Genomic DNA, 26,884 nt, shown 5'->3' on the forward strand with positions numbered 1-26,884 from the left:
GGGGCATTATTTTGTTAGTATTTTGAATTAAAATACTTGTAGTTGGCTGTACAGTAAGTGCCCCTCCTCTTCTTGTTGCCTTGCAATGTCCAACTATATGTGCAAAGTAAAGTGTAAGAGCGCATAAGGACAGTCATCATGCAACAACTGTTTAAGCTAAACCGCTTTTTGAGTATCTGTGGTCTTCAACCAAACCTGGATTTTGCCAAGACGGGTTACAGCATGGTTTTAGTGAAGAATAGACAAATGGCTTTCACTAAATGGCTGAATAATATGACCCGCAACAGTGTGTGAGCAGACAGTTTGGCAGTAACAGGAAACAGATATTTTTGCGGTTTAAGATTCAATACATGTTCTTCGATATATACTAAAAGTAATAAAAAACTTTCACAAAAGTTGGAGAAAGTTCTGATACGGGTCACTGATGGGAACACATTCACAATGAGCCATTTTAGTGCCAAGTGGGGACCCACCACAAGGAATAAGATTGTCTTCTACCAATCCAAATGGCTAAAAAAGAACTTTACAAATTCCACTTTCACAATTAAAAAATGTTCATAAAGATCAAAAGGAATAGATATATCACGCAAACACCACAATATGCATTATAAAACGATGGCACTGCTGCACAAGGTAAACTGAGCATAGGAGGAGTGTGTGATTTATTTCCCTGGTGTACAAAGACAGACTTGCCCCTTTTCCTGCACCAAAATACAGAATAGTCAAAAGCCCCCACACTATGCCATCAGTTACACTGCACAGTCTCAAACTCTTATAAAGCACTAAAATAAAAATAATAAAAATATGTAGGAGGAGCAAGTCACTAAAACCAGAACGAAAACACCATCCAGATCAATTCCAAAAACAATGCATAGCCGATATGTTGTTCTCAGACTCTTAAAGGACCACTCTAAGCACCCAGACCACTTCAGCTTAATGAAGTGGTCTGGGTGCCAGGTCCCTCTAGGATTAACCTTTTTTTTTTTTATAAACATAGCAGTTTCAGAGAAACTGCTATGTTTATACTGAGGGTTAATCCAGCCTCCAAATCCTCTAGTGGCTGTCTCAATGACAGTCGCTAGAGGCGCTTGCGTGATTCTCACTGTGAAAATCACAGTGAGAGCCCGCAAGCGTCCATAGGAAAGCATTGTAAATGCTTTCCTATGAGACCGGCTGAATGCGTGCGCAGCTCTTGCCGCGCATGCGCATTCAGCCGAAAGGGAGGATCGGAGGCGGAGAGGAGAGCTCCCCACCCGGCGCTGGAATAAAGGTAAATTTTAACCCTTTCCTCATCCCAGAGCCCGGCGAGAGGGGGTCCCTGAGGGTGGGGGCACCCTCAGGGCACTCTAGTGCCAGGAAAACGAGTATGCTTTCCTGGCACTACAGTGGTCTTTTAACTACACGTCCCATTATGCTCAGCTAGCTAATTGCAGAGCAACACGCAGGCTGGAGAGCAAAAGGTTTGTTACTGCTCCAAAAGAATTTCTGCAGACTAAAACGCCGTTAATTATCAGTCGTTATCATGGTTAAAACGGTATAAAAGAATATACACTATAACATTCAAGAATAGGAAATTGTGAGGAATCATTACCAGGTACAATAATTACTAAACCTCTGGTTCATGAATTGGAGATAATCCTGATTACTGTATAATAAAGGAATCTCCAAATAGTTGACTTTTCATGATGCTTGAGAACTATATTTAGAACTGCTGAAGCTACAGGTAAAACATGCTGTTTAGATCGGACCAATGGATTTGCTTACATTTTTGCTGTCCAACACGGTTTTGAAAGTGTCGGTGTCATAACATTTCCTTCCTATTCTAATAAAGGTTCTCCCTGGACAATTTCGTTGGTCAGACAAAATGTCTGGGTCTGTGAAGTCTTCAGACGTGGACGTTGCAGGTCGGAAATACCGTACTGCGACACACCAGGCTCTGTTTGGACTGCAGTTCCCATGATTCTTGGTCAGACAATGTCGGTCATAGTATTATGGAAATGTTAGTTCAACAAATAGCAGGGGAGACGAGCAAAAGTCTGACATCACTGTTGAAAACCAGATGGAAAGCTATATTTTGGCTATTGGTGCATCTGATATACAAAATCTGGAATGGAAATGACTCCCCTTGAATATTTCAGATGTAACCGAATGGGTCCCGTGGTACACAATATAGGATAAACCAGTAAATAGAAAGAGAGAAGCATGGCCAGGATTATAGGTCTTGTACATAAATCTATATGCAGATATAAACACACAAACCTTCTGGGGCGAACAGGCTAACTCAGAAACGGTCAGAAGACTTTTTATAACTATTACAACAGTTGGCACTGAAAAACTAAAGTGTTCACGGCAACCCTGCACTTACAAAAGGACATCTGGTTATCTGCCGGCCTGTTACCTCTTAGTGGGAACGCTGGCACGCTCATATAGCAGATATATAGATATGCATGACATCATACAATGGAGAGCAGAAGTAAAAAACATTAAAAAGGGAAGTGAGCACTGGACGGGAGGAGACACCATTGGAATTAGCAGCTCTCCAAAAACACACACACCACAACACACCACCTCAAACTCAACAACTTGCTCTTACACAAACATCGCTGGGGAAATGAAAGTGCCAACAGCCTGCCAGAGGCATTAGCAGTCACCAAACCACACACAACAGTTACAAACACACAGCTGGTACACATTGGAAGGGTTTTTGTGCTATTTCTAATTTGGAGATCCCAGCTCCAACGTGTCATAGAGATACATGCAACATGCGCTCATGGGAATTGGTAAAAGACAGTGCTGTGGGAGAGGAGGCTGTGCGAAGGCGGTATGGCAGTGGTGTTGTGTTCCAGCAGGATTGCCTCCGCTCAAGGCTGAGGATCCACAAACAGCTCCTTCTGATTGTCCAGTAGGAACTTGGTAAAAGTGTTGATGGGATTAATGGCTTTCAAAGTCATGGCTACATCTTTTGCCCACAGTAGGTTTGGACCAAAGACCACGGCCAAGTTAGTGTTTGTCATTTTATTTTCATCACTGCGAGCAGACACCTAGAAAATGAGGCGACAAGTTAGAATTCTGTAGCCCATGTACAAATCTATTAATCTTCCTCACGACATCACCATACGAACCTGCACAAGGAACGCGGAGAGGAATTGCAGGACCTCAAAGTTCTCTGGTGGCAAAGTCTGCAGAATTTGACGAGCTGACTCCACCCGCTTCTCCTGTTCTATACCTGAGGACAGAAAAGACATAAACCATTAACAGTGAGACAAATAATGTGACTTGACGTGTAGCAACCACAGGCCAGAACACTTCTCCAATAAACGAGAAAGGCAACAATAAAGCATTTGACAGTATGTCAAGGTCTGACCAGGGAATCTACTCTTTTCCTTACGAATAAGACCCAGTAGGTTCAAACGTTGTAAAGATTTTTGGTTCTCTTCTCTCTTTGTGCTCTCACCAAGTCAATGGTAAACAAAATACTTTGACAGTAACCTTGCTAAAGTTGAGTACTTCTTTGGTGTCCATTTTCGTGCAACATTTGCAAGGAATTAGCTAATTTTCCTAGCTAACGGGAATGAGAGACATGTGGTATGTCATTTGCAAAAGGTATGCATTAGACATCTAGTTTCATACTCAGGTAAAATATTTAGAATTGAGTAATGGTGTAGAACATGTAATTTAAAAGACATTTAAGCATTGGCTGCCTTCCACACGCTGGTTCCAATGCAAACAAGGGCTACCAGCTCCTACAAGTTATGGTCCATGCCTGCCAACTGATGTTCAGGTTTGTAACAATCTGCCTTTTGATTTTACCTATATCACACGGTTGCAATATTGTTATTTACAGTGAACCACGTTTCCTTCAGAGCAAGGTAAACAAACTTACTGGAGAACGAAACAACGTAGCTGTATAGGTTGTAAGTCAGCAGTGGTTCAGGCAGTTCTCGAAGAAAAGTCTTTAGTATGACAGCAGGAAGGTGGACATCCTCGTAGTCATGGAAACTGAATTGAACGCCTGGTGAGTCAATGATTAATAAAGTTGAAGGAAGAAAAACCAACAGACAAAACCATTTCAAGCACATGTTGTGCATCTACATCACAGTGACATTTTGTAGATCCCTATGCATTTAGAATAAAAAGGTACTGCCATCAAACATTATGGGATCACATGCTTGCAAGGAAAACCGGCATTACTGAAGACGAAATAAACATCCAACATTATATTCCGTCTACACTGAATATTAAACGGTGTCAGTTTCAATCGAGTTCTATAGGAGACTACGTAGCCATTACATTATCTTGTGATCCATTTAAAATTTTAACAAAGTCTTTAGGGATATTTCATGACAATTCCAACAGTATGGCTTTAAATAAAACCAACTAAACAAAATGTAGTATTGGACATTTAACTCCCTGACAATTATACAAACATATTTAAATATGTAGACATTGTTGTGATATTTAAAGGAACACTATAGGGTCAGGAACATGTATTCCTGACCCTGTAGTGCTAAAAACAACATCTAGCCCCTATGCACCCCTTGCCCTCCCTAAATCTAGTAAAATCTTATTTGTATTCAAGCCTGCAGCTGCTGCTGGCTCTGCCACTGATCTGCCTGCTTAGCTGACATCATCAAAAGTGATTCTCTGAGCCACTCACAATGCTTTCCCCATTGTCTGTAGTGCTTTTCACTAGGCTTTAATGTAAACACTGCCCTTTTCTCTGAAAATACATTGTTTACAGCAAAAAGCCTGAAGGTAATGAGTATACTCACCAGAACACATACCATAAGCTGTAGTTGTTCTGGAGACTATAGTGTCCCTTTAAGGAGCCCAGTCTTATTACAGCGACTTGATGGTTATATCACATGAAACACTAGGTTACTAGCACACTCACTCACCCATGTTATACTTCTGCTGCACCTCTCGTACCACTTGAGTACTTGCTGACCTCCGAAATATCCCTTCGGTGCTCAGAGCTGTAGAAAGAGCAAGAATTGTGCATGTGTAAGCAAGTTACCTCTTTTTTATTATAACAGATACCACTGTATTCTGTAAAAGGGATTCTGGGACAATGCTCTAAAAGGGGAGCAATCAGGTGATCAGGTCACTTGTAGAACATTGTCTGACAATTTCTATAGACTGCTAAAGAATCCAAAATATTATTTATTCTGTATTACATCCCCAAATAAGGCAGGCTGTATCTAGAAGCTGTGTTGGGTTTCTCAGAAAATAAAAACGCTTTTACATAAGAGCAAAAATTTTGTTTATATTAAATTTTACAAATAATATTTTCAAAAGACAAAATAATTGTTTGTTTGGGGCAATATCAAGCAGCTCAAAATATTTATATCTTAATTGGATGTGAGCGTAAAGTAAAGTTAGTTGAGGTGTAATATGTCAACTAGTGAAAATTCCTATTTCAGTCTTTTTGGCTTTAAAAAGAAAAACACTGAGCACATGATTGATTTATAACAGTTTTCACTTATCCTGCATGAATATTATTTGAAGTGCATTATACACTTAACATTTTTTTACATGATTGATTTGACTGTAGAAATATGTGATGTGTAATAAATGCTGATTAAGGTACATGTCAGATCTGTATTACCAACTTCTCTTAACTAACAAAATTAATCCTTTGTTTGTTTTAAAACTGGTTTCAATATGCTCTGGGTACAATGTCATGTTTTTTGTTTGTTTAAAACTCATATCTCCATGAACATCTGTTGCCAGAGGTGTCCTAACAGACTGCTGGAGGAAATGATCGCCCTGATCTCTGATATTCTTAGTATAATGTAAGCGGTCAAAACATCCTTCGCATTGCAAAAAAACAAATCAGAAACAAAAAACGGGATTTATTCTCCAACTGTTGAACCTTAAAAATAAGATGTAACAGCAAAACAATGAGGTCTATACTAAAACCAAAGGAAAAATATGCGTAGAAAAAATGCTTAAGCGACTTCATTGAGGAATGCATGCTGCTCACATGAATAAGCATGCAGCTACCTGCATCAGTATTGGTAAAGTCAGCTTCCATGTAGGAGCAAGAGGAAGCATTTCTTTTGTGATGTGATCTCCAGTGAGAACACGTTTTGAAGTTGGAGAAGTGCTGGACACATTTTTATGGGCATCAGTGATGGGGAATTTCTGGGACAGTAAACGTTCCAAATGAAGATGAGACACGCCAAACTCCAATTTAGGATTTTCTAGTCCAACAGATGCAGCAAAACAATAATTAAAGTCAGTTTAGGGGAGTGAGAATGGATTGCCTAATTACACTTAACAAGAACGCTTTTACTCCCAACACAGATCCAACTTAATCTTACTGAACCAGTGGACCTAAAGAGATGCAGGTCACTATACTGGCTGAGTGACTGTGATACTTACCTGCAACAAGGAGTCCTAGGCTCCTACTTTCTTTGCCGGTTTAGTCAATCATACATCGGGTCACACTGTGCTTGCATGCACACACACACCTTGGACTGATGCATGTCTTTCCTCTTGTAGAATAAGGCCAGCTGCAATCTTTTGGAAGAGCATTCAACAACTTTGCCTATTGCAGCATGAAAACCATTTAAAAAAAACAAAAAAACAAAAAAAAAGGTCACATCCCACAGACCACAATGAGACTCCCGAATGGTGGAGCCTCTTCTTGGTGAAGGAGGGGCATGCCCGATGTATAGTAAATTTATCTAAAATGTTCAGTACCAATATCTTGGAAGGTATTTTTGTTTAAGTATTTATTTTGCATAATTATTTAATGTATATAAAAAAAAAAGACTATTTGCGCTAAGCATACTTCGAATCTATACGTTGTGCTATATATTTGACAACATTTTATTCTCTAATTAGGGTGGTTATTAGGGATATATATATATATATATATATATATATATATATATATATATATATATAAATAAAATTCAGGGTAAAATAACCAAGCAATGACTCTTTTTACAATTTGCCTTTTAATTCACTACATTATGATTGCACCGAAATTTCGGCTGAAAATGGGTCACACTCCGCCCGGTGTGAGCTTCAGACTGTGCTGTATCTCGCGCCAATCAGAGCATTGACGCGGGTTACCATAGCAATGCTCGGTCTTCTGAATATCGCGAGATACAGCACAGTCTGCAGCTCACACCCGGCGAAGCTGCAGATTGGAGAGGAGGACCCAGGACTACCAGAAAAAGAAAGAAGGTATTTCTAACATCCACGGTCATCATCTCCCTCAGTCACTGTCACCAGTCAACCCCTCCATCAGTCACTGTCACCAGTCACCCACTCCATCAGTCACCCCCTCCCTGCCACCAGTCGCCACCACCCTCAATGTCACCAGTTACCAGTCACCCCCCTCCATCAGTCACCAGTCACCCCCCTCCATCAGTCACCAGTCACCCCCCTCCATCAGTCACCAGTCACCCCCCTCCATCATTTACTAGTCGCCGCCTCACTCGGTCACCAGTCGCCCCCTCACTCTGTCACCAGTCGCCCTCTCCCTCCCACACTCTGCCACTAGGCAACCCCTCCCTTACTATGTCACACCTTCACTCTGCCACCAGTCACCCCCTCCCTCACTGCCACCCTCTCACTCTGCCACCATAACCTACACACTACATCCCTTTCCCACATCTCACTATATTCCATACACACACTACATAACCTACACAAATCATTTAGGGGAGAAAAGTCATTTTTGGTTTTGGTTTTCGGCCAAGGGCATCCTAAATTTTCGGTTTCGGACCAGTTTTTTAATTTCGGTGCATCCCTAATTATGGCACTTAGTAAGTAACCCCACAGGGTTAAATCGGGTACCTGTAACTCACCGTTTACCAGCAGGTAAGATATGGTTTCCTGAATAACCTGCGGTATCTTCTCGTTATCAGAGCGCTTATCTTTTAAGCTGTGGGGCGAGAATGAAGGAGGAAGGTAATTAAAAGCTAGGATAAAGAGGCAAGGAAGATTTGCTACAGCTATCCACCAGGTACTCACTGCTGCAGAGAGACCCCAAACTGCTGGTTTGGTAATGGAGGACGCGGTGGGGTAGTCTTTACCACGGGTGTCGGCGTTTTCAAGTTAGCGCGGATGGTCTCATCATATCTGGAGAGGTAGAGGGGGATACACACTGTGAGATGTGAAATAACAAACACTGGTCTCTAATTACGTGGCTGCTATGTTTTAATCACCATCATTTCAGAAACACTGTGCCATTACTTAAGAATTTGTGCCCCGGAATTTTTCCAGAATTATTACTTGAGTATTTGCTTAGGGATTCCCAGCTGCTCCAGCTTCATATGCTCTTCTAGGTCACTCAGATAATTTGCGTAGAAAATCTTTCGGCCAAACTTGAAGCTGTGGAAAAAAATAAATAAATAAAATGTTAAAAATAGGAGTTTACTCCGAGCGAGAAGAGACAAGGAACATGTCCATCTCGGAAACACAATGTTTGTTTGAGTAGATTTGTTAAAAGGGGACTTTTTTACCCCCCCGATACCTAAAGTGAAACTGTCATCTACACATCCTCGTCACCTTTCAAATGTTTGTTCAAAAAAATCATGGTGTTTATTATGTTTGGAAAAGTAACTCCAAAAAGGCAGTGCCATGATTTTAGAGATATTACAAGCGTTAGGCAGGGACTCTACGATCTCCGCAAATCTCTATCTTACTAACAGAGAAATGTATCTCACCTCTTTACTGGAAGTTACTCAGTGATTGCCTTACATGACAATTCTTCCAAATAAATGTACGTTTACTTGAGTCCAGAGAATTTAAACTGGGGATACAAATAAGTAATGACCCCAGTTATTCATGCTATTAATCAATAGAATACAAACAATGGCCACCTTTATAAAGATACATTTGCCAAGGCAAGATAGAGCAGCAATCAAAATGTTCTAAACCAGAAAGAGGCTCCACCAATTAAGAGCCACTAATCCTGGTCTGATTCCCCCCACACCCCCATGTTCTGTAAACAGCCTGCCCAGCAGTTCAGTCCCTTGGTAGCAGTTCCACTCATTACTCAGGACTGAGTGGGACTCCTGAATAAGCAGATACCACGTCGGCCACGAGCATATTCACAGCCCGGTTCTAAGTTATGTGAAAAGGAACATGTTCAGGAATCTTCTGAGCTGCCCACATTGCAACTAAGCAGCTGTAACTTGGGTGCTCTCCAAAACAGGAGGGAGGAGGTCCAAAAAGTGATTAGCAAGAGAAATACTAGTACGCTCTTTAATGGTAAAAGAGGAAGTAAAATTCCTCAGGCCTATCGCTGCAGGAATAGCAGTTATAAGCTCCCTTGAGTAGTGGCATAGGGGCATTCTAGGCACCATAAACTATGCAATAACCAGAGAATATGTTGTGCTCTGTGTGACCCTTTTACAAACAGTTTTGAGTCTGGCACCAAAATTAGTTAATTTATGGCTTGAATTTTTAAATGCCATACATCTGTTTATGTTACGTTCACCCCCCATTTTCTGTCAAATTTTTACTTTCCATAATTTTTATTTAGTTTTGGAAAGGGACTTAAAACACAATGCACAATGTGGTTAATTAATGACTAACCCCTGCATGTCTAGACATTCCATGAGGTCATCACACTCATGTCCTTATAAAACCTGTGTCAGCATGGGATGTACTGCTAACTTAGCATTATCCACTCGATAAAGTAGAGGTATTCAATTACCAGATGTTCAGCCAAAACTCCCATAATCTATTCCAACAACAAAAAAAAAACAGCAAATGGTCGGTTATTGTTCTTGGGATTTGTAGTTTGATGAGGAACTGGAGGTCTGGAATTTGGTCAGCCCTGCTGTAAAGTTGTACATGAAAAGGATGTTCTACACCGAGACTGGATTTTAAAGCACGTGATTACTGTGATGGCATTCATCCTCAACCATTAAACCAATAACACTTCAGGAATCCAATTCCCTTGTTAACGAGTCAGCCTCAGAACTATCCGTAACTGGCATAACTGCAAAGTGTATGACGCTTAGAGCACCATGAGCCCATGGTTGGCAAACAGGCAGCTAGGAGTGGGCAAACGGTAGATGCCCAGATATTCTAGAACTGCAACTTTCATGATGCTTTGACATTCTAAAGGCTGACAAAGCATTACGGTAGCTGTAGTTCTACAACATCTATTTTTTGCCTTTTATGTAGTTTGATCCTATTTCACCTCGATTACTAAGCAACGGTTGGCAGTGATTTGGGAAGGCATGAATGGAGCTGTAGAGTTACCTTCTGCAACAATCTCACATTAAACGTAACGGATATATTCATGGTTTGTACCTGATAATAGGTTTAAACAGGATCAGCAATGTTTTGATGAACATGGTAGGGTGGACTATGTACAGAGCTTTGATATTTTTCTTGTACCTGAGTAAACAGGAAAAGAATAGAAGGTTAGTTAAAGGAACACTAGAGTCACCTAAATTACTTTAGCTAAATAAAGCAGTTTTAGTGTATAGATCATTCCCCTGCAATGTCACTGCTCAATTCACTGTCATTTAGGAGTTAAATCACTTTGTTTCTGTTTATGCAGCCCTAGCCACACCTCCCCTGGCTATGATTGACAGAGCCTGCATGAAAAAAAAATATTTTCAAATGATGTATCTACAAAAATACCCATAGACTTTAATGGTGAATTCTGTAAATAATTGTGAAAAGGTTTTTTTCTAACAGATTGGAATCATTTCTGATGCCGATTCAAATGAATTAAATTGAGGTCATAGTTAGAAAAGAAAAACAGCTTTTTAAATAAACCCTACAAATTCCGTTTTAACCCTGCCCCCTCCGCCAGAGGCCCCATACTCCATTATCCTTTCACACTGAAGACTCGGACGGTGGAAAAAGTATTAAAAAAAACACACAAAAAAAAACACCCAGCATAACTTACTTCATCGTAGCCAATACCTTTCCCCTCCAACGTGTGGGTGCATGTACTATACCTTTAACAATCATGGAAGTCTTTTCCAGCAAACACATGTTGTGAAGGTCTTGTAACCACGAATTCTCACAACCTGGGTCTTACTGGCTACAATAAAGGAGCTACATTGATTCAAATTGCTCTCCTGCAGTGATCTTTATCAGATAAATACTGAGGAGTTTATTTACAGATTAGTGAATTCAATGCAGAATTGCAAGTACAAAAGGTATTTATTTTCTGCAGATTAGATGCAGATCAAGCAATTACTGTGAATATACAAGAGTATGTTGAGTGCTGAACTCTGCTCTGTCTAGGGACCCAGTTTGAGTAACAACTTTACTATATAAAGCCAAACATTAAAGGGACACTACAGGCACCAAAACAACTTTAAAATTAACCGTCATAAAAAGCAAATACATTATCCCTAAGTAATTAAAACAAGTGGCAATGTCACAGTTTGGGGACTTTGCAGAATTCACAAACTCCCCCGAAGGTGACATCGCTGCTCGGGGTCCGGTGGCCGAGGGGGGCAGGTAATAGTGAGTTTACTTACCTGAATTTGTCCCTCATGGGCGCCTCCATCTTGGTCCAGTGTGGTCCTCCTTTGCACTGATGTCAATCCTGTACTCTCGAGCATGCGCAAGAGTAGAGAACTGATGTCTATGGGGAATCCCTATATCTATGGGAGATCCTCTATAGACACAGACAATTTACTTAGGATCCGCCTTGTGTCAAGAAAAGTCCGGCGGAGGAGAAATACAGAGACAAAGTGGTCCATACTTTGTCTCTGTATGTCTCTTGACTGGATTGGAATTTTAATAAAAGATTCAATCTTTGAGAATGAAATACTCATTTTTTAAGGGGTGGACGACAGTTCAGCTTTAAGTTTACTGGGGATAAAATATATCAATTAATTCTCTCAAAATGTGACAAAAACCAGACATGATAAAATATTAATCTTAGAGATAGTACTCTAAGGTTAATAAAATCAGGGGATCTTGTTTTAATCAAGAAGATCCAATAACGTGTTTTTGTAAGAATCTTTCCCAAATCTCCTCCCCTAGGGTTCAGTTTACAAAAAAATACATCATCTCCTCTGATGCAAGTTCTAAAATGTCTGGAGACAGCGGTCTGTCCGGCCTTCGATGAGTCAATACTCTTAATATGTTTCAGAACTCTGGTCCGACGTTCTTTTTGTTTGTCCAATGTACAGTTTTTGGCACAGGTTACAGAGATAGATGACTCCTTTGCTAGTGCAGTTTATCAAACTATTATGGAACATTCTTTTTGTGTAACTGATGGGATAAAAATTATTACCCTTCTAGACAAATGCAACATTTATATTTCGGCACTGAAAAAGGATTTTGCACGAGATAGATGTTAAAGCTCTAGCTCTCCGTGAGCTACATTTACGTATTTATCCGCACAGCCCCCTCTTGTTTGTATCTCATATGACCTTTAATGACTGCACCTCCCTGTGTCTCATTTTAAGTCTCTCTCACTCATCTCAACATCCTCCATTTATGTCCGCCTAAAAACTCATGCTTCTCTTTCCCTCTCCCCGGGTTTCTACCCTCTCACTCCAGGCTTCGTCTGTCTGTCTCTCTGCCCTTCTTTCCTATCCAGATGTCTCCCTCCCTGTCTTAGCCCAACCCTAGATCATCCAGTAGCTCTGCGGTGTCAGCAGACGGCATGCACTGGCTGTTAGACCATGCAGTGAGACTTACTTGCGATCAAACTCCCGGTAGGCATCTCTCAGCCACCCCAGCGAAGGCTTGTTTTCACTTGTTAAGCCATGGTGTAGGTAAACCAGTGTGTAATCGCTCTCCACATACTGATCCAGCGTGTGCTTGAGGTACCTACAGGGACAAATAACCACAAAGCATTTCAAATCCCCACTGAATAAAGAGAAAGCACAGAATGGGTGAAAAGCAGGTACTTTGTGCTTCATTCACTACACCGGGAAATGTGGGAATTTTGGGGTTAAATCCCACCCCACAATTCACAGATCGATGAATAAACTCCACTCTGCATTTATAACTTGGTTACTAAATCCCACACCACAATTGTATAGGCAATCCCTGAAATATGACAATTCCCATTTACATTATGCCTCTATTATGTAGCGGATCTGGAGTTATATTGTGCCAGGCTCAGTTATTTTGCTTTGTTTCTTATAAAACAAAGTGAACTTCAACGTGTTGAGTGTGTTCAGGAAATAATCCATAGCCTACGTTTTCTATGTTTAACGGTTTTATATAAACAGAAGTACACTTTAGAACAAAGAATGTTAAACAAGTCTGTGTCAGTGTATAAATTACACTATAAAAACAGGAAAATCAGGTCTGCTAATGAACCTAGAGCTGGGGAGAATTAACAAATGTTCATAAAAATTGTAATATCCTTGTTAATATATCCCCAAATTACTTGGATTCTATTTCAGGATACATTTTATCACTGCTTGTCATCTACTGCCGTCTATGGAAAAGTGAAGTTCAATTTGTAGAGTAGAGTAGTGAGTGGATTTTATTGTGAGAGGGGGCTACTTACTCCAACAGCTTTATGTGATCAAGTTCATGACAAGGAGGCAGTCGACAGGCACTGAATACCACAATTTTACGACCATATTTGTCATCGCCTGTGGATAGAAGACAAGAGACATGTATCACACATCATCATGCAGTTTGGAAGGAAGCATGTGATCGAGGATATGCTGACAATTCTATCATGTTTTTCCGGACACATCAACCTCACTTCTACGTGCAAATAAGGTGGCACATGGGAACTGCTAAAATATGTGTGTATAGCGCTAAGGGCACATTATATAAACTGCGAAATAAATCCTTTGAGAATATCTAGCAACCAAAGCAACGTGTGCAACTACAAAAGGTTATAACAATGCATCAAAATAGTGCGCAATAAAATATATTAAAGTAAATATGTGTCTAAAAATAAAGTGTAATCCAATAAACAATTTAAAATCTAAAAGTGCAATAAAGAAAAATGTGTTATTTATTTACGAAACGGTGCTCAACACATTAATTACGCAACAAAATTGATTCTTTAAACCTAAAAACAGAAAGAAAAATACTACAGACCAGTTAAATAAACCAATCGAAATGTTTATAATCTAATTATTATCTATTAATCTTTACTTGGATTCCAATAAATGTTCCATTGGGGCTGCTTTACCTGCACGATCTTCGGAAAATCCCTCACAGAGGTAAAGCAGTACCACGGGAACATACATTGGACAATCAGAAAAGAAAACCACATAATAAGAATGAACAATGGTATATCCCAATAGGGTTTCCTTTTAATAATGAACATAACATAAGGTCACGTGAGCTTACAATATAGCACTGTTTCATTATCTGCGTTTTGGGGTTTAAAGGATTACAATTTATTTTTACACACAGATTTACCTTGAAAACTTTTATTGTGCACTCTTTTTATGCATTACATAAATACTGCTGCCCAGTAACATCTGGAAGGCAATTACTCAAGATCCATAAACCGCTTTATATTGCTGAAATGCTTTATGTGTGAAGAGTGTGTGTTCTTTTTTCATTTTGCAAAAAGTGCAGATTTAATAGAAATTTGCATATTTATAAATGAACCTTGTTACACCCCCTGGCTGTGAGACAACCGGTCCTGTTATTTCCTGTTTTGTTTGGTTCGGTGAAGTAAACTCAAGAGGCAGTAATTGCCCAAAGCACCTGGGAGGTCAGTGATTGGACATCCACAGAAAGTCTGGGCGGGGTTAGAAGGGGAGGGCTTGAAAAGGCTGCAGACAATAGAAGCTGTTTTTATATACACACACACACACACACACACACACACACACACCGTAATGGAAAAAAAATGTATAATTAAATGCATGCATGCTTTTATTGGAGGTACATCTACTTAACAGTCATTTTTATTTATTTGGGTAGTGGAGTTTCTCTTTAATTAATCAAGAAGGAAGTCTCAAATTAGGTAGTTAGACTTTTGAAATTATGGTTTTCCTCTTGTATCTCATTTTTACACACTACAGGGCAGCACTTTTTTGTGTACTGCAGACAGCATTCTGAATTAACGTGTGTTCAAGAAAACACATTGAGGATCTGGCAATTCTAGACACAGATCAAAATAAAAGCCATAGAAAGATCCACATGAAAGGCTTCCAGCAAAATCCTATATTGTATTTAATATCGTTAGCCTCTGATGGACACCGTGTGGTTTGTGCAGTAATTGTAAAACCAGAGTATGAGAGACTGCAGGTGTAACACCACTTTAAATACAAAACACTCGAGAAAAGGGAAACTTATCCAGAAACCATCAGTAAAGACGATGCTAGTTATCAGGAATATATTACTTGCAGACAACAAATTAGGAACAAAAAAAAAAATTGTTTCCTGGCATGTTCCGATGTCTCAACCGATCAAAATATTGCATGTGGTTTTATATAGCACATAAACTATATCAGCGGTGACCTGATCAACAGTTTCCACCATTAGGGAACCCACTGAAATGGTAGGGGGCCCAATTCTGAGTCACAAACCCAAGGGTTAAGAATCACTGCACTGTATATTCTGTCAATATTAGTATTTTCATTAGTGAAATTTTTTGCAGTGGTTTGCCCCATTAACGGAAAACGGGATCAGGATACTCCTCACATTATAACCACTACATGATGCTTGGAGCAGCCCTTTAACCTCTCATATCCATCAACATTATTTTGTCTGTTGATTACGGTGACATACGCCTAATGTGTAATTGTAAACCGATAGGGAATATGCTGGCACTATATAAAGCAAGCCAATCCACGAAACAGAGCACACAGGGGACTGTGCAGATTAGGAAATTTAAATACTAGGCGGACACTACATACAAACACAGCTGGCGATGACACAACAACACAGAGTGGAAGTGAAGAAATAGCCTTCAGCAGAAGTGTCTGACTTTTAGTTTACTGCCTGACTCAAAAACCCACAAAAATGTTCACATGGGTCACGCACAGTTTGTGGGAGGTATATTCTCATCTCAGCAGTTTGAGATCTAATCTATAGGAATGATCTTTATTGGTGCTACTTCCCCGAAAGAGGAATGGAATAAATACAACAAACATAGAATGATAAAAAAATGACATATATACAGCCTATGCCAAAAAGCTTCAATAGTCACAAAGTGGCTCTAGTGCTGTAGTCGACTGATGCGTTTCCTGTAAAAGATCACGATATAGATGTAGCGTGTAACACAAGCAACACTGGTGAAATTAAGGAAATAATTCAGCATATGTTGAAATAAATTCCGGCACTTAAGTGCGGCACTGTGTGATGTTGAAGGACATGCTGTGTATTCATCGGCAGGCTTTTAAAAACGGCTGTCAAACTTTCTTTCCTTTTAGGGAAGACGAACGTCCAATCTGCAGGCTCACAGCAGTCTGAGGTTGTGAGAAATGACTTTATCATCAGTCCCCTGAGAGCATGAAAGGCCACAGATATTAATAACCGCTAGTGAAAGGCGGCAGGATCCTTTAGTCTGGGTACACAAATGTTTTTCGGATGAATCCTTCCAGCGAATGTTTGTACGTCTACCTAAGCACAAACCTAAAGCTGCTAGTTGGTGAAAAAGGCACCAGACTATACAGATGGGTTACAGACAAGGGTTTGAGAAAGTACCGGTCAATGCCAAAGCAACACTCGGCTAAATAAATAGATTTTTTTTAGCTCTGATGTATATGAATACTAAACGTTTAATGTCCAGACACACTTAGCAATTTTAAAATATGTTTCTAGGACAAAGGTCAAGACGTGTTCTGACTTAGTGTTTTGGTGGGGGTTCTGAGAGGTCGTTGTAAACAATTAAACCAGTGGCCAGCTAAGAAGCATGGGGATTGTACTTCCATGAATAGAGAGTCTACAGAAGCAGTCTATAATAGATGTGAATAATGTAAACTTGCAGCTGCAATGTGGATTGATACGCAGCCAAGTTACACAGTAATCTTGGTTGAAAAATGACTACGGTCCATCAAGTTTAACCTTTAAAAATCCATCTTTTAATACTGTTGATCTAAAGTGACAGGCAGAAGCCAAGATATTCCCATTTCTTTGCGATATTTCCAAAAACCTCTCACTGCTGGGAAGATACTCTTAAACAACGAGCTTCCCGATCTTCTATCTAGATAGATCGACCGACCGAATCATCGTTTATATCAGGTAATTAACTCGCTCATGGCGATATGCCAACTCTCATTAAATGATGCACATAGCAGGTCACTAATCCCGAAAAGGGTTAAATGAATCAAAAATTTCCAACTAAAACAAAGCAATTTACTTGACATCAGCGGCAGAGCTTTTCTCAGAAAGTCAATATTTGGAAAACGTTGCCAGAGAGATGCTCTGCTACGTGATCTGCCCGCCGACATTTAATGAGCCAAGAGATTGAGCAGAATAAATATGTCAAATCCAAGAAAGCACGTCAGAAATGTCTTATTTGGCGTTTTCAAACCAAAGTAAAAAAAAATGTAAATATCAAGACTGGAAACCAGCAATAACTGGAGGGCCAAGAATCGATGCCCCTTTTATCAGGGGAAGGAAACAGTAAGTGATAACTCCGTGTGTAGACAACGGAAAGGAATTCCAAAGAGCCGTCCTGGAAGACCTTTAAGCAGGTTACAGCAAATGTTAGATCCCAAGAGGGAATGCTACCCATAATCAGAGGGAAAAAAACCCACAAGGAGCACTATGCCATGTGTTTATATCCCAGGTCTGAATTAAAGAGATACGCGAGGCTAGGGGCCAACATTCTTTATAGATTGTGTGTTAAAGCGCATGCGTAAACAATAAATACAAAAATATAATAATAATAATAAAATACTAGAATAAAATAAAAAAGATACATATTGATTTCTCTAATACCCTAGGCTTCTGCAATAAGTTCACAAGAAACCAGGAAGTCACTCAGCCAGTCATGCACACTTGTCTTTCTACTGCACTACAAAGCTCCCAGAAACCCAAGTCATTTATAGTCATCATTTATAGCAGTATTTTTGTAAAAAATTGAAAAAGTACAGATTGGGAGCAAGCAGCAGAGAGAGTGGGCTTATCGAGCAAACTACATTTTTAAGATTTGTTTTTTTTCCTCCTAAAAAAATAAATAAATGTATTAACATAAAATAAAACCGTATGAGTGACTGTAAACTAACTACGGTAACCTAACCTACTCATAGCATGGCGTACCCTTTTGATCCATACCAGGATACGTTCACATTACTCTAGTATATGGAAGGAAGCACTACATTTGCCAGCATACAAAACAAGGCAGGAATTTAGCACAGTAACAAGAGGAAACAAGTTGTAAACAAGTAGGAACAAAGACACGTGTTTGGGACATGCCCAGTGCACCTCTTTAATATCAGTGGCATTTGAGGCTTTTGGAATCCTTCTTTGGGACACAAGATACATGTAACAGCCTGACAGATGAGTCTGTTGGTAACCAATCCCTGACTGATTGCTGTTCAAACTCAAAACAAACTAGATTGTCACATGAACAAATGACAGGATGGAAACAGGACAAGGAAAAAGGATTGACGCTTTAAATCAGGATCGGCTATTATGAGCCATCTGCTACTATTTTTTATTTTAATTACATGTTTGAATGACTTATAATCGTGGGAAGTTAAAATAATGAGAATATAAAATCAGTTCGTTACATTTGTACTAAAGACTTGAACGGGGCAAAATTGTGTTTCCCTATAGAGAAGTGTCTACGGGCACTTAATAGAAAAGTGCCCAAAATGAAACAAGTACTGACAACACACGGTCTGGTAGCGGCAATGATTATTATTGCCAGGAATTGGAAAAAGACACAGGAGTAAGGAGTATGATAAATGGGTAAATTGGCTAAAGAAATTAGAGCAACAAGAGCGGGAATTGATAATAGATAATTAATAAGCCCTAGAGTGATAAGAACGAAACAGACATTATTCCCCACATAAGCAAAAAAAACAATAAAGATGACTGACATAGCTGGAGGACATGGTGTGAATGATGGTATGAATGTGGTAATTTGGTTTTTCTTTTTGTATTTGAAGATTTGTTGGGTTTCCCCTCCTCACGCTTTTTATCTTTAGTAAGGTTGACACCCCTCAAGAAATACTAATAGAAAAGGGAATAAAAGAGGTTATAAAGTTTAATAAAGTAAGGTAGTTTTAAGAAATGAATAAGATAGTGGAGTTAGGGATGAGCCAGCAAATATTTATGATGACTAATATACCAAGCCATAAATGATTAAATATTCGAAACTATTAATAGGCGGGTATGGTCTGAAAAAAGAAAAAAAAAAGTGCCAATGAATTGGTGAAATCTTTGTATATGTTAATCTGTATTATGGCACTCACATTAACATACTACAGCTCACATGGGTCATGAAGAATGTTTCTCTCCTGATGTTACAGTGTGTGGGTGCATATAGCTGTATCACTGAAGCAGTATTGAATAATATAAAATGTGAAGATACAGGTGTCCTTACACCATGCCCTATGCAAAAATGAAAAAGGTATAATGGTGCTTAAAGAATTTTATAAAGTCGCTTAAGGACCAAATGCCGTCATCACAATCCTACCTCTGTAAACACTATGTTGAAATGGAATGTTCCACTTCTACAGCTCTGGCAGCTCTGTAAAGTCCTATGCCAATTTATTGAGTGGCAAATCAAGAACTCTGTGCCAAGTCAGAAAAAAATAGTATAAAAACGAAAAAAAAATACCGGCACTCTAGGCTTTCCACTTTATTGATTGTTAATCCAGCTCCCAATCAGAGCTTTCATTAGGACAGACAGGAAAGCTCCGATCGGGAGCTGAAACGTTGACCTGGATAAACAATCAATAAAGAAAAAATCCTTGGAAAGCCTAGAGTGCCGGTATTTTTTTTTTTTTCGTATTTATATTAATTTATTGAGTGGATCATACAATTTTGAACCAGGTCCCCTAAAGAACAGATTGCTATGATGACACGGACCACGATTGGGCGTTACGTGGTTAAACGGAGCAGATTGCACATCCTCTGATAACATTATATTTCCTTTACCTAGGATTCCTGCCAAGCTCAATCTCAACCACTCCCAGCGCCATGGGGAATGAGGTTTCGTGTGTGGAGTTAGTTTAACTTCCTACTTTAGATCGAAATACACTTTCACTGGTCTCTGAAAATATCTGTTTCGACCCAACATTCGTGGATATTTTCAGAAAGTGCAATAGGCTAGAAGAAAAACGTATGCAATCTAGAGAGGGAAAGGGGGAGAAAAGAAGTGAGAGATAGCTGCATGCTGGGGAACGTACCTGCCACCTCTACAATCTGATGTCGTGCAATATCGTAATATGGGTCGTCCCATCGCAGGTGTGTGATAGGATCAGGAGATGGCTTGGAGTCTTCAGCTAAATAAAAACAGAAACATGTCATTTAAACAAGAAACAGTGAAGGTTGATTGCAGATAAGTGAAACTTTCTCAAATCATGTGGCTGCAAGTGCATGGAGGCTCTAACTCGGTGTCACTGGAGCCTATTTACTGAACCACGAATAGCAGAAAATTGACAGCTGGGCTTGGAAATTTTAAGTTTAAAAGTAACAGTCAATGCCTTATGTGTAAACAGGTGAAACGTCTCAATGCCAGTGCAGTGAATGGGGAACTGTAGCCTTGTTCCCAGGTAAATGACTGGTAGCCAACGGGGTTTTCTTGAGTGGATACATACAGGTCTTGGCTTAGAGAATTAAAACCCTGAGCTGTTTGGACACTGACACAGTCCCGTGAAAAGCCACTCCCTGGTCCCTTTGGATACACTTCTACAACAGCCATGATTCCCATTGTGTTAAAATCTTACCTGTGAAAAGAAACACAGTCAGCCAATCTATAATGCCAGGGAGGTATTTTCTGCATTTCTTACACTCCTTATATTTACTCGGATGAGTACTCTGCCCTCACCACACTGTAGAACAGGTGTAGGCAAGCTTCAGCACATCAATATATTGTGGACTGCATCTCCCATAAAGCATCAAGGTAGATGTAGCACTTAACATCTGGAGTGTGCCTACCCTTGCTGTAGAACTACAATTCCTAGGGAGCCCAACGAGTCTTTGGCTGTAGGGTGCCACTGCCAAGCCGCAGTGTATTCATCATAGAACCTGCTCCAAGGAGCATTGGCACCCTACAAACTCGTACATCAGTTATCACTGCTTCTGCAATACTTGACATATAGTGTTGGTCATTACCTGACTTGGGGAAGTCCTGTACATCATCTGAGGGCCAGTTCTTGTCATCGAGTGAAGCCAGTTTCAGTTGGTCTAGGGACTGACTGGTTTCATCTTTCTCCAAATCATCATGAAGATCTGACAGGGGATCTGAAGCCATTCTACTCCCTGTGAGAAGAGAAATGTGTCATTAAAATACTTTACGAGGCATCAGACAGAATGGGAAACTAAGCTCACAAACAATGTTAAAAAGCCACAACATACCAAGGCACAACACAACCCCCTCCCCCCCAAAAAAAAATGGAGAGGGGGGGAGAGAGAGAGAGAAGAAAAATCAGAAAGGAGACTGTAAGACTGTATCGGTAAATAAATACTTTTTAAAAAAACATTCTTAAGACAATGATACAAATTACATATATTACACAATATGAGCTCAATGGCCCATTCTGTGACTTTATTATACAATACATTAAACACAATTATGCTTTAAAAGTTAATCTAGTGTTGATCTCGTATTACAGGTCTGCGGATATGGAATATGATGTAATGTAGTGACAGGTCGTCTTATTTTTACCAAATAAATGTACATCTACTGCAACGACGACTGCCACCCACACAATGGAATCTGGAGAATCTGTCATGACCCTGTTTCTGGGTGCCATCTACTCTCCCTGCTTGTAAATAGTCCGCCTGCTGCTTGTAACACCTCACCTGTGCACATGCATGTAAAGTACCCCATCACACAGACAAAGGAAATAACAAGTCAGTGATAGACAGACAATGACGATTTCTATATTCACATTTCTTTTAGTAGAGTTCTGTCCTCTCTTTAAATGACAGCACAGCTTTTCAACTTTACTTTGTGTTCGTGGGCTGGACAGATGCAGCCACATGCTGGGACGCCATCGGCAGCCACTTGCAGGCTCACTACAGCTGATCTGAAATAATTCTCCAACTCAGCCATAGTCACAACGTGGCCATTTCCCCCCTCAGTTTTTCCACTGAGAGTTAATTTGTGAAAGAGTGAGGGTTAGTGAATTACCAGCTAATTAAACTGAATGAGATGGCTCAGAGGGGTGTAGGAGAGGCAGGAAAAAGTAAAATAACTAATCTTCAATGAGGCACAGAGGTCATGCACCAGTCATGTAACCAATAAGAAGCCAAGTTCCTCCCACTCCGCAGCCCGCTGCATAGTCATTGGACGTAGGCTGCAGATAGTGGGTGTAACAAGGTCATTGATAGAGCCCACCCATCAAGTGATGCTCTTAGCCTATCAGCAGCCCCTGTCTGAGTCTTCCTGTTTGAAGCCTTTGGACTGCAACGGACATTGGGGGCAGACTTGACCAGCAACTGATGGAAGCCTCTGGGTTTAAACCGTTCGTTAACCCCTGAAGGTAAGCCAGCGCTAGGGACACTCTGGGCACCTTAACAACTTTAATCAGAATAGTGAAAACACAAGTTAAGCCTGATTTTAGGACAATAACATTTTCTCACTTCAGCGATGTCACTGGCAACAAATAAATGGTTTGCAAAATGTATTTTGGGATCTGTTTGATAACATTTGCATCATAATGTCTAAAACAATTATCAATCAGTTGCAGATGCTGAATTGTAATAGTTATTTAACTTCAATCAAATTTAAAACTAAACAGCTGATATTGTCCCCTAAAACATCAAATTTATACCGTCGGTCCCCAAAAATAAGATCGGGTCTTGTATTCGTTTTCCCTGCGAAAAATGCACTAGGGCTTATTTTTGGGGGAGGATTTATTTGGGGGGGGGGGGGGGGGAGAACGGTAGCAAGCATGTGCTAGAAAGCAGGTATACGTTCGAGGGAACCCCCCGGACATAGACCAGTTCACTAGAGCATGGAACCCCCTACACGGAATGTTGTGAGAATGGGAAGTTGGAGCTAGGCTGAGACCACGCGCGGCATCTGAAAAGCAGGAGTTAATCTACGCCATCTGCACAACTTTGGGGTTAAACCGTTCATAACCTATGACTGGATTCCTAGGAAGAAAAATATGAACCTGTTTAACTCCTTATGGTAAGACAGCGACCAGGACCTACAAACACCATAACAACTTCAATGACATGAGGTTATGGCACTCGAAGTGCTTCTTTAAACCATAACTATATAACCAAATATACTAAAATAAATTAAGTACTCAGAATTTTGTTCAGAATTTTATTATTATTATTTTTTTTTTTAAATCTAGTTTGAAACTTTTGGCGAGAAAACTTGTAACACAACAGAAGACAATGCCAGTCATTGATTAGAGATACAACTTCTACAACGAAGCCAAAAAAATCCAACTGTATACACAGAACACAGCAGGACAGAGCGACAAAATGGCTGCAATACGTTAACAGAACTAAACTGCTAACCCTCAGATTTAAACGTTCTCGCTACCTTTCATTGGTAATCCACAAAGATTTCAGAAAAAAAAAAACTCTCACAACAAATAGGAAGCAGGATGAGCCTAGATAGATAGGGACTGACATGCAGAAAACATCAAAGCTTCTACCAGTACAAATGATGTGAATATAATAATCCTATCTATAATCACACCAAAACGGTAGAATTGCAATGTTTGTTTAGAGAATCTTAAGATCTTTTTAAAGTTTAAATTGTAACCCATTACTTGGAATTGATGGCAAAAGCAGTTACTCATATCTATATTTTCCCCACATCTAGTTTAAATATTCTGATACAATGTGGTAGACACACACACACATTAAGAGATCATAGTGATATTAAAGTGAGACACAGCCTTGTCAATAATAAAGCATGTCCTCTCTAAGGCTGTGTATGTACCGCTCATATATTTGGGCAAGAGAATAATGACTCCAAATCACATGATCTTTGGAGAGTCCGTGATCAGAACTCTAGCTATAGTTTGGTACAGCTCTGCTGACTCACAGGTGAAAGTTAGATGTAATATCACGGTGCAATAGTATTATCGGATTAGTCAGGATTATATCGTTACATGATAATTAGAACCCTGGTTGGAAATTAGGGGCTAAATTACAAAGCAGCAGCATGAATGTGGAGGTCACTGAAATTTATTGCGACAGTAAAACAATACAGTGGGTTAATCTCTCTCAACTACAACTCCCTTAATGGTGGCTGAGATTTACAGAGTTGTAGTTCTGAGTATACAGTAGCTGAGGATTTACGTTCGGTCCACCACTGAGCTACAGCTAAAACAAGAGGCAATTCATCGAGTATTGTATAACTAGACAGCGGTATTAAATCCACCAGAAAGAGGAAATGGCTACAGGTTTACATTTAAACAAATACAAGGCAAGTCTGGTATGTGAGATAGATGCGAGTCAGTGCCCGGCTCCTATTACAAGCAGTGTTCTAACTATTCAGTACAAATAACAAATAACGACATGGGAATTTCCAGTGCTTATACTGGCACCATTGGAAGATCTCCGGGTTTTCTACCATAGAAAGATAACTGACATAATAAATCCATACCTCCCAACAGTCTTGGATTTGACAGGATAGCCGCGGGGCTCCTGTCCTGCTGCACAGGTGGTGTTTGGCTTCTGGAGACAGCAGGATGTCCCCAGACACTTTAGAAGCTTTAAAAAGACGGTGCTCGAGGGCAGCCCTGAGTGGATCTGGCCAGTCCCAAAGACAGTCACTCTGGCATGGACACACACCTGCCTTCCATCACATCTCCTGTTCCCTACAACCACTTGCCTTGTGAACCACCTCCAACGTCTCAGTTCTAGATCTCCTTAAGTTGGGAAGTGTGTTAACAGCAGGGTTTAGGAACAACAACAACAAAAAATGATAATACAGATTGGGAAATGCAGAGGGGGTAGGAAGGGAGAGTTTAAGGAGGGGGGGGAAATACAAACAAACCACACCAGCTAAACTAACTATAGCCTACCTGACACCATGCACCTAATTTGTGGGTGTCTGGCATATCCCTTCAAGAGTGGATGTCATGTAGAGCAGCTGAGAGCCACAAAAAATGGGTGACACAGCTATAGTAAAGCAGTGATAGAGAAGCAACGGTTTCCAGAAGGTCCACCAGGATGAGAAGCTGTCTCTGAAAAGGCTTCATGTAGATATCTGGGGAAGTTAAAGCAATCCATCTTGCATCGAAATTAAGCCATCAGGAAAAGCAGAGGCATTCACAATTTCACTTCAAAGCCATGAAAGGCACGTCCATTGAGGAGCAAAACATGCCAACCTGGTGGCATATCACAGTTTTCTAGATGTGCTATATTTGGAGCAGTCTCAATAAAATGATGGTTACTAGCACGGGAGTGATGGATTTAGAAAAACAGGATCAGGCGCAAAAATAATTCAACATAGTTCCCCGTTTCAGAATATCAGATCTATTTATTAACTTTTTCAAACGCCAAATACAGTTCATGACCCGGATTCCATTATATGTAAATTTGTTGTCCATCAAACACCCCTTTGTCCAGCACTGCTGGATACACTGCCACCTTGCATGCTTCAGGTTGGGTATTGTCAGTATATCAAGCACTGTGGAATAACGATACCATCTACAAATACAATTATAACAGGCACCCGTTTCTGGCAGACTTTCATAGCCTAAAGCAATGTTTCACGTCAGTGGATGTAGCCCAGCACGATCGTGACAGATGATATATACGCTTGTACCGCAATAAGCAATTATACAATAGGTTTTCTACTGGGATACGGGGATGGGTTTGCTTAACAGAAGATGGAAAATGATGGATGTCTTTCTATTGGGCTCAAACAGGATCCCTCCAGAATAAAGACAACGCACTCTGTTAAATACATCAATCTTTTGTATCAAACATCTAGCTTATATAGATGATTAAAAAAAAAAAAAAAAAAAAGATCCTGCCCAATTTACAACAACAGGAAATAGTGTGTGAACTATAATCTTTGCACAAGGTTCACATACACAAGGATACCTATCAAGAGCTGGCCAGGTCCCAGGAGTGCATTATGTACTGAGTGAGTCCATCAACTCTTAGCTGATAATACAAGCATTCATTTAGAATTGCACAATGTACTTTAAGGGACGCTGAGTACCAACATAAAATCACATTTTATCAGTGTTAGCCACATTAATATGCTGTATTATCGCATGCTCAAACCATTGTAATCGTTGAAGAGAAGAAAAAAAACAAAAAAAAATACCAATAACCTCACAAGCTAAAAAAAACTTCCTATGAAAGGCCTGGGTATTATTTATGGAGACAATTAATGTGTGGAAACTGTGTTCTTCCAAGGAGAAATCAGATTGCCGTTCTGGAGTTAAGGATTTTTTTTTTCACTTTTTGTGATACAATTGGCAATTATTATTGGTAGAAGTAGTACTGGCATTTATACAGTGTCAACTAATTCAGCAGCGCTGTACGATGTTATAACAGGGTAACTAAAACAACAAATTAGAAACTAGAACAAATTTAGACAGGAACAATAGGTCAACAAGGACCTTGCTCAAAAGAGCTTACAATCTATATGAGGTGGGGTATAGAAGCACACTAGGAAAGCTAGTAAGGGGGATAATCATCACGTGACGGGGTTGGAAGGTGACAGTGAAGTGGACAATGGACCCACTAATTAAGTTGACAGAGTAATGGCCGTTACCTTGAAGCCCATTGGCTACTCTGAAAAAGTGTTTTTTTTTAGTGACGTCTTAATGGATTGCAGACTAGGGGGGAGTCTGCTAGGGAAGCAGGCTGCTCCATAAGAACGGAG

General features: G+C 40.0%; 1 protein-coding gene across 2 annotated transcripts in view; it reads right to left on the minus strand.

Moving 5' to 3' along the window:
* Positions 1-1,309: 1,309 nt before the first annotated feature.
* ARHGAP1 (Rho GTPase activating protein 1) overlaps positions 1,310-26,884 on the minus strand; it is a 34,457-nt gene continuing 8,882 nt past the window's right edge. Inside the window, exons 1-13 of one of the 2 annotated variants that reach the window (XM_063438367.1) lie at positions 25,065-25,089; positions 21,178-21,324; positions 20,250-20,345; positions 13,475-13,562; positions 12,652-12,783; positions 10,288-10,374; positions 8,254-8,352; positions 7,993-8,100; positions 7,827-7,903; positions 4,899-4,976; positions 3,884-4,012; positions 3,123-3,226; positions 1,310-3,041 (exon numbers count right to left, since the gene is read on the minus strand). In XM_063438367.1, coding sequence (XP_063294437.1) covers positions 2,862-3,041; positions 3,123-3,226; positions 3,884-4,012; positions 4,899-4,976; positions 7,827-7,903; positions 7,993-8,100; positions 8,254-8,352; positions 10,288-10,374; positions 12,652-12,783; positions 13,475-13,562; positions 20,250-20,345; positions 21,178-21,324; positions 25,065-25,074 — 1,335 coding nt within the window. In that variant the 5' untranslated portion in view covers positions 25,075-25,089 and the 3' untranslated portion in view covers positions 1,310-2,861. Of the gene's footprint in view, positions 3,042-3,122; positions 3,227-3,883; positions 4,013-4,898; positions 4,977-7,826; positions 7,904-7,992; positions 8,101-8,253; positions 8,353-10,287; positions 10,375-12,651; positions 12,784-13,474; positions 13,563-20,249; positions 20,346-21,177; positions 21,325-25,064; positions 25,090-26,884 lie in introns of those variants that run through there. The other variant, XM_063438368.1, reaches the window with a different exon arrangement.

The sequence above is a fragment of the Pelobates fuscus genome, chromosome 12 (genome assembly GCF_036172605.1).
Source record: "Pelobates fuscus isolate aPelFus1 chromosome 12, aPelFus1.pri, whole genome shotgun sequence".
NCBI classification, from domain to species: domain Eukaryota; kingdom Metazoa; phylum Chordata; class Amphibia; order Anura; family Pelobatidae; genus Pelobates; species Pelobates fuscus.